Raw genomic sequence first — 8,579 nt, 5'->3', positions numbered from 1 at the left:
GTTCGTTTTCCATTTCAGTTGACTCTGTGCATCGTTTCATACAGCTGTGCATATTTATATATTTCTGATTGAGAGGAGGTGGAACTGCAGGGTACACAAACCAAACGCATGCAGGTTTGTTTTCGGTATCCACGTGTGATTTTTCAAGACGGGTCACAAAGAAATCACAATAACTAAACACAGTGAATAATATCGAATATATATATATATAAGGAGTAGTCTCTGTTTAGTCATTAACCATGATGAGTAAAACATGAACCAAAGTCCACTTGTTTGTTGTTTGCAGAGACTGGGTGGGTATGAAAGCTTTATGAACTTGGGCTGCGTACAAATTTTCACTATAATATATATATATATATATCTGTGTGTGTGTGTGTGTGTGAGTCAATCTCCCATTCAGTTACTGTGTACTTAAAATGTGCAGTTCTGAAAGCAACACATAGTTCTATAACAGAACACAGATTTTCTGTGTTAATCTCTCTGCAGAAACCGTGCTTGCAGGGAGTGCTGCACTGCCTAGGGAACCTGCACGGGGAAATTGCCCCCCCTCCCCTTCCTCCTCCTCCTCCTCCTCCTCCTCCTCCTCTCCTCCTCATCCCTCCTCCTTTCTCTCCCTCACTCCCCTCCCCCGCCTCTCCTCTCCCCATCCCTCCTCCCTCTCCTCCTCTTCCTCCTTCTCCTCCTCTTCTCTCCCATCCATCCTCCCTCCCCATCCCTCCACTCCTCCCTCCCCTCCTCCTCCTCCTCTTCCTCCTCCTCCTCTCCCCATCCCTCCCCATACCTCCTGTCCCCATCCCTCCTCTTTCCTCTCTCCTCCATCCCTCCTCCTTCCTCTCCCTCACTCCCCTCCTCTGCCTCCTCCTCCCCATCCCTCCTCTCCTCCTCCCCGCCTCTTCTCTCCCCATCCCTCCTCCCCCCATCCCTCCACTCCTCCCCATACCTCCTGTCCCCATCCCTCCTCTTTCCTCTCTCCTCCTCCATCCCTCCTCCTTCCTCTCCCTCACTCCCCTCCTCTGCCTCTCCTCTTCTCCCCATCCCTCCTCTCCTCCCCTCCTCCTCTTCTCTCTCCCCATCCCTTCTCTCCTCCCCATCCCTCCTCCCTCCTCTCCCCATCCCTCCTCTCCTTCATCCCTCCTCTTTCCTCTCCCTCACTCCCCTCCCCTGCCTCTCCTCTCCCCATCCCTATCTCCTCTCCTCCTCTCTCCCTACCCCTCCTCTCCATCCCTCCTCTCCTCTCTCCCCTCCTCTTCTCCCTCTCCTCTCCCCATCCCTCCTGTCCTCCCTACCCCTCCTTTCCTCCCTCTCCCCTCCTGTCTCCCCATCTCTCCCCTCCTCCTGTCTCCCCATCTCTCCTCTCCTCCCTCCCCCTCCCCCCCCATCCTTCAATCTCCAGTCATTAACCAATCAGCTGCTGCTTCCCTGATTCACTGGGAGCCCCACAGGCACTGCTGAACTAGGAAGTGCGGCAGTAACAGAATTCCTGAGAATACGCCCTAGAAACGGAGAACTTCTCAACGCAGCGCCAGCACCAGAAAATCTAAAATGAAACCCCGTGTTTTGCTGCAGCTAGGTGTTTCTTTCCAAACTGCACATTTGGGAGCTTGTGGAGCGGTACGGGGTCGCGGGACGGGAGGGGAGATTCGGGGACTTATTCTGGGAGCGTCGAGCAAAGTGTCCGGTCTGTGTTAATACTGTTATAAAAGCACACGCTGGCAATTTACATAATACTGTACTGTAAGAAACACTGTCTTAAATATTGTCTGTTTGTCTAATAAAACATATTTTATACATTGTGTGTGTTAAATATATTCGGTTCTTTAACTGAGATATCCCCAAACACTGTGCTCTAGTCTAGCTGCTATAGTCAATCAAACACTGTGCTCTAGTCTGGCTGCTATAGTCAATCAAACACTGTGCTCTAGTCTAGCTGCTATAGTCAATCAAACACTGTGCTCTAGTCTAGCTGCTAGTCAAACACTGTGCTCTAGTCTAGCTGCTATCGTCAATCAAACACTGTGCTCTAGTCTAGCTGCTATAGTCAATCAAACACTGTGCTCTAGTCTAGCTGCTATCGTCAATCAAACACTGTGCTCTAGTCTAGCTGCTGTAGTCAATCAAACACTGTGCTCTAGTCTAGCTGCTATAGTCAATCAAACACTGTGCTCTAGTCTAGCTGCTATAGTCAGCAATCAAACACTGTGCTCTAGTCTAGCTGCTATAGTCAATCAAACACTGTGCTCTAGTCTAGCTGCTATAGTCAGCAATCAAACACAGTGCTCTAGTCTAGCTGCTATAGTCAATCAAACACTGTGCTCTAGTCTAGCTGCTATCGTCAATCAAACACTGTGCTCTAGTCTAGCTGCTATCGTCAATCAAACACTGTGCTCTAGTCTAGCTGCTATCGTCAATCAAACACTGTGCTCTAGTCTAGCTGCTATCGTCAATCAAACACTGCTCTAGTCTAGCTGCTATAGTCAATCAAACACTGTGCTCTAGTCTAGCTGCTGTAGTCAATCAAACACTGTGCTCTAGTCTAGCTGCTATAGTCAATCAAACACTGTGCTCTAGTCTAGCTGCTATAGTCAGCAATCAAACACTGCTCTAGTCTAGCTGCTATAGTCAATCAAACACTGTGCTCTAGTCTAGCTGCTATCGTCAATCAAACACTGTGCTCTAGTCTAGCTGCTATAGTCAATCAAACACTGTGCTCTAGTCTAGCTGCTATAGTCAATCAAACACTGTGCTCTAGTCTAGCTGCTGTAGTCAATCAAACACTGTGCTCTAGTCTAGCTGCTATAGTCAATCAAACACTGTGCTCTAGTCTAGCTGCTATAGTCAGCAATCAAACACTGTGCTCTAGTCTAGCTGCTATAGTCAATCAAACACTGTGCTCTAGTCTAGCTGCTATAGTCAGCAATCAAACACAGTGCTCTAGTCTAGCTGCTATAGTCAATCAAACACTGTGCTCTAGTCTAGCTGCTATACAGTGTTTTTTATGTAACGCTTGTAGTTTCCTGTTCCATTAAAATGCAGCAAGATTGATATTCATTCTCTTAGTGAGCTACACTGCCTCAGTATTGCGCAGTTAACCCTTTAAGTGCCAGTGTCCTCATTTGACGGCCGCGCTGTCATTTATTTTGGAGCGTTTTTCTTAGCGGGCGTCGTGGAGCTGCGATTTGAATTTTCTTTTGAACAACATGAACTGTGAAAGGGAGGTTTAAACACTGCTGTTACAGTTCTGTAGATAAATGCTGCCCTGCAGAGGCTTTTGTGAGGCTTCCATACACAAGAAGAAACTGAAGCCTAGAAATCATGATTTTCTGTTTTTTTGTCCTTTCCGCGGTGATGAAAAAGCAGCTCCATTTTCAATCCATCTAGCTGCACAGTGAAATCTCACAGCTCCCATTAAGAACATAAAGTTCACAAACGAGAGGAGGCCATTCAGCCCATCTTGCTCGTTTGGTTGTTAGTAGCTTATTGATCCCAGAATCTCATCAAGCAGCTTCTTGAAGGATCCCAGGGTGTCAGCTTCAACAACATTACTGGGGAGTTGGTTCCAGACCCTCACAATTCTCTGTGTAAAAAAAGTGCCTCCTATTTTCTGTTCTGAATGCCCCTTTATCTAATCTCCATTCCCCTGGTCCTTGTTTCTTTTTTCAGGTCCCCTGGGTCGACACTGTCTACACCTTTTAGGATTTTGAATGTTTGAATCAGATCACCGCGTAGTCTTCTTTGTTCAAGACTGAACAGATTCAATTCTTTTAGCCTGTCTGCATACGACATGCCTTTTAAACCCGGGATAATTCTGGTTGCTCTTCTTTGCACTCTTTCTAGAGCAGCAATATCCTTTTTGTAACGAGGTGACCACAACTGAACACAATATTCTAAATTACAGAAACGTTTATGTATGCCAAGCAGAACTTTACTGAAAAATAAATTATAAAAAACACCACCAGTCTCCTAATTCATCTTTAATCACAAACAATAAAAACACATTTTTTTTTAAAAAAACCATGAATATTTACAAAACTAAACTATCAACGTGAAGCCTTTTCTCTAAATAAGGAAACTTAAATACACACGTTTCAGTTTTTTCTACCAAGAGTAAAAATATGAAATATGTTGAATATGACTTCCTATAACGTTCGCTTGAATCGTCTTGCTTATATCCGGGGGGGGGGGGTGGTCAAACGCCGCTCCTGGGGGGCCACAGCGTCTCCCGACTTTCGTTCACCCCCCTCTGAGCTCTCAATTACTCCACTGGTCTGATGATCTGATTAACCGGACAGATTTAACACTTCTCTCCAGGTCTCGAAACATTTTGGAGGTTGTGTACCTTGAAATGCATTTTTAAAAACCATCAACTGTGAAATGACTTGAAAAAAACATGAAATACATCCAATTGGACAAATAATTAGATTGAGAGCTTAAGGTGGAATGAAAACCAGATGCCCCCGTGGCCCCCCAGGACTGGAGTTTGACCCCCCCTGCATTATATAGACCCCCCCCTTTCCCTGTCTTTCTTTAGGTGAGCAGCCAGACGTGTTCAGAACGATTGCAAACTTCACAAAAAGGAAAAAAGGAGGAGGGCGAGTGTGCAGAAGACGCGAGGCTCCGTCACGAGTCCCGCTCCGAGTCCCGTCGGATTCCCTCCATGTAACTCTCCATCTCGGATCGCCGGCTCAGCCCCATGTCCCGGCACAGCCACTCCACGTCCTCCTCCGAAGCCGCGAGGGCAGGATCCTCCCGAGGAGCGAACCGCACCCTCCCGCCAGCACCCAGAGGCTCCTGGGAAGCCAGCTCCTCCACTTCGGGAGTAACGTGGTCGTCGTGCGCCGCGCTGGGGAAGACGAGCCGCGTGCCGCTCGCGTGTGCGACCCCCGGCCCGGGCTCCGCGGTGGGGTAGGGTCCCTCCGACCCGCCCCGCTCTTTCCTCCGCTGGGAGAGATTGGCGGCGAGGTCCGCCTGCCTGCCCAGCTCCTCCAGGTCCGTGCCGAGCCACAGCCAGTTGTGGCGGCTCTTCCCCGAATCCTCTCCTCCTCCCCCCGCGCCGCCTTTGCGCCGGGACTTCAGGATGAGCAGCACGCAGTTCGCCAGGAAGGCCAGGATGGCGAGGCAGAACGCGGCCAGCAGAGCGTACATCCCGATCTCCAGCTCCGTCAGCCTCCGCCCCCCCGGGGCGCCCCGCCCTCCCGTCGGCTCCCACTCCAAGAAACCCGGCTGGTCTTCGCTGGAGGCTTCGTCGACGGACGCCCCTTCCTCTCTCAAAACCTTCCTCTGGTCTCCAAGCGAGTCCTCCTCTCCCTCCTCCTCCTCCTCCTGCCTCCTCTCCCCTCTCCAAACCTTCCTCCTCTCCCCGAAATAGTCCTCCCCCTCCCCGCTGTCCCCTTCCCCTCTTCTCCGGAGGTCAAAGTTCACTCGGACCCAGCCCGACCCCCCCGCCAGGACCCCGGTCTTCTTTCTGATTGGCTGCTGCTGCTGTTTCTTCAGCCTGTGGCAGCCCGTGTCGCTGAGCTCCGCCCTGATCAGAGGCCCGCCCCCGTCGCCCCTGGCGACCACCAAGGGGAGCGGTTTGCCCCCGTCGCTGCGGTCGGTTTCCGTGGCGACCGTCTCCAAGGTGACCACGCCCTCTGCCAGCGAGAGGAGGCGGAGCGAGTAGGTGCCGGGGTCAAAGGTCTCCAGAGGGACGGTGGTGTCGTCGCTGAACTGGAGCCAGATACTGAGGACTGCCTCCTAGTGGAGAGAAGAGGGAGTTGCAATGGGTTAGTTTTACACTGAAGATGCTGAGAGAGACTTCTAGTGGAAACGTTTGCCATTGAATTTACACTGAAGACGCTGAGAAAGACTTCTAGTGGAAACGTTTGCCATTGAATTTACACTGAAGACGCTGAGAAAGACTTCTAGTGGAAACGTTTGCCATTGAATTTACACTGAAGACGCTGAGAAAGACTTCTAGAGGAAACGTTTGCCATTGAATTTACACTGAGACGCCGAGAAAGACTTCTAGTGGAAACGTTTGCCGTTGAATTTACACTGAAGACGCTGAGAAAGACTTCTAGTGGAAACGTTTGCCGTTGAATTTACACTGAAGACGCTGAGAAAGACTTCAAGTGGAAATCGAGTTTAGAGTCTCTCTTACCTGTCTGTAGGTGTGCAGCTGTTGCTGTGCGCTGGCCGTTGCCGTGACGACACCGTGGAGGCCGGCGCTGGGTTTGATTGACAGGGTCAGTCCCGAAATCAGCTGGACCGAAAGGTCACCAAGGGTCACTTTATCACTGGACACTGTGACCTCCCTCTGACCTATAACAGTGTCCCAGAGAGACGAGACTACCTGAGAGAGAGAGAGAGAGAGAGAGAGAGAGAGAGAGAGAGAGAGAGAGAGAGAGAGAGAGACAGAGAGAGAGAGAGAATATAAAGGGACTACTTAATATAGAAACTCAACTAGAAGAGACCGAGAGAGAAAGTCAAGTTAGCAGAGAAACGTTTTAATGCCTTCGTCATCCAGAACTTCACTGGATCAGAAACTCCAAACCAGAAGAGACTGAGAGAGAAAGTCAAGTTAGCAGAGAAACGTTTTAATGCCTTCGTCATCCAGAACTTCACTGGATCAGAAACTCCAAACCAGAAGAGACCGAGAGAGAAAGTCAAGTTAGCAGAGAAACGTTTTAATGCCTTCATCATCCAGAACTTCACTGGATCAGAAACTCCAAACCAGAAGAGACTGAGAGAGAAAGTCAAGTTAGCAGAGAAACGTTTTAATGCCTTCGTCATCCAGAACTTCACTGGATCAGAAACTCCAAACCAGAAGAGACCGAGAAAGAAAGTCAAGTTAGCAGAGAAAACATTCATTAAGCCAATCACAAACTCCGATACCTGCAGTGATGTCACGCCCGGCTCTCGTCCAATCAGGATGCCCTCTGGGCTCAGCGTCGCTATGCGCGGCTCGGTAGTCCTCAGCCAATCCCGGACCAGCTCTGTGACGTCGACGAACCAATCAGGAGAGCCCAGCATGAAGGTCAGCTGACCCTCGGGGTCCAATGGGATGGCCGCAAACTGGGCTAGAACCTGAACTGTGGACCTCTGATACTGAGGAGAACAACTAGAGAGGAGGGAGAGAGAGAGAGAGAGAGAAAGAGGGAGAGAGGAGCAAGAGGAGAGAGGAGCGAGAGGAGAGAGGAGAGAGAGGAACAAGGGGAGAGAGGAAAGAAGGAGAGAAGCAAGAGAGAAGGAGAGGAGGAGAGAGAAGAGGAGAGAGAGGAGAGAGGAGAGAGGAGAGAGAAGGAGAGGAGAGAGAAGAGAGAGAGGAGGAGAGGCAAGAGGAGCAAGGAGAGAGAGAGGAAAGCAGGAGAGGAGAGAAGCAAGAGGAGAGGGAGAAGAGAAAGATTTTATTTATTTAAATAAGTTATAACATTACTGGGACCTTGCCATTGTCCACATAAAGGACAGACAGATACAGCCAGAGACATAGATAGACACACAGTCTCTCACTCAGTGTTGCTGTGGGCTCTCCAGCCCCTGATTTGGCTCAGCTGCGTGTCCGACACACACACACACACACACACACACACACACAGTCAGTCTCTCTCTCACTCACTCAGTGTTGCTGTGGACTCTCCAGCCCCTGATTTGGCTCAGCTGCGCGTCCGACAGCTGCAGGGTGAGAGGGAGCCGCGGCACCCAGACCGACAGCAGGAGGGCGCCAGCGAGTGACTCGAGCTGGAACTCCACCCGCACCCCCAGCCCCCCCTGAGAGGACTCGAACCCGTCCACGAACACCGAGGAGCAGTCCGACGAGACCTGCGGGGCAAAACACACACAAACCGGACCGTCAACACAGCCTGCTGACCTCAGAGAGAGGCTCCAATAACCACGCTAAACACACAGCAGGGGAACGGACACAAACAGGACCGTCAACACAGCCTGCCGACCTCAGAGAGAGGCTCCAATAACCTCACTAAACACACAGCAGGGGAATAGAAACAAACAGGACTGTCAACACAGCCTGCCGACCTCAGAGAGAGGCTCCAATAACCTCACTAAACACACAGCAGGGGTACAGAAACAAACAGGACTGTCAACACAGCCTGCCGACCTCAGAGAGAGGCTCCAATAACCTCACTAAACACACAGCAGGGGAATAGAAAAAAACAGGACTGTCAACACAGCCTGCCACGAGAAAAAATCTCTTTCAGACTTGACCGCTAAGAAATTATAATATGCATCAGAACGGTCCTCGATTTTGCTTTTAAAAAACGTTTTTATCATTTCTTGAAACGTGGTTCACAGGTCAATGCGGTTAGCTTTTTAATTTTTTTCTAAACACTGCAGATAGAGATGTAGTCCAGGAGGGGATATAAAAAAAAGGACTACATCTCCCAGAATGCCACGGGAGCAAGCCAGGAAGCGGTACACCTGTCTCCCGTTGGTGTAGCCCTGCATCAAAGGGTTGGAAACCCTGCAGCTTCTGTGTGGCTGAAGAGGAGAGGCACACCGAAAAACTACGTTTGTGTTAACTAATAAAATCAGCACAAAACATGCTTAAAATATATATACACTATTCTCGTCTCTGGGTCTGCTTC

At 49.9% G+C, this 8,579-nt stretch overlaps 1 protein-coding gene across 1 annotated transcript in view; it reads right to left on the bottom strand.

Moving 5' to 3' along the window:
- Positions 1 to 3,956: 3,956 nt before the first annotated feature.
- The window catches only part of LOC131734614 (transmembrane protein 132A-like), a gene marked incomplete at its 5' end in the record, with an annotated part of 14,558 nt that continues 9,935 nt past the window's right edge, over positions 3,957 to 8,579 (bottom strand). Inside the window, 4 exons of the mRNA XM_059021411.1 lie at positions 3,957 to 5,733; positions 6,140 to 6,331; positions 6,874 to 7,099; positions 7,595 to 7,797. Of these exons, the coding sequence (XP_058877394.1) occupies positions 4,618 to 5,733; positions 6,140 to 6,331; positions 6,874 to 7,099; positions 7,595 to 7,797 (1,737 nt within the window). The remainder of the gene's footprint in view (positions 5,734 to 6,139; positions 6,332 to 6,873; positions 7,100 to 7,594; positions 7,798 to 8,579) is intronic.

This window comes from Acipenser ruthenus, unplaced genomic scaffold, assembly GCF_902713425.1.
Source record: "Acipenser ruthenus unplaced genomic scaffold, fAciRut3.2 maternal haplotype, whole genome shotgun sequence".
Classification (NCBI taxonomy): domain Eukaryota; kingdom Metazoa; phylum Chordata; class Actinopteri; order Acipenseriformes; family Acipenseridae; genus Acipenser; species Acipenser ruthenus.
Note: the sequence above shows the minus strand (reverse complement) of the source record. Positions and strands in the feature narration are given on the sequence as shown.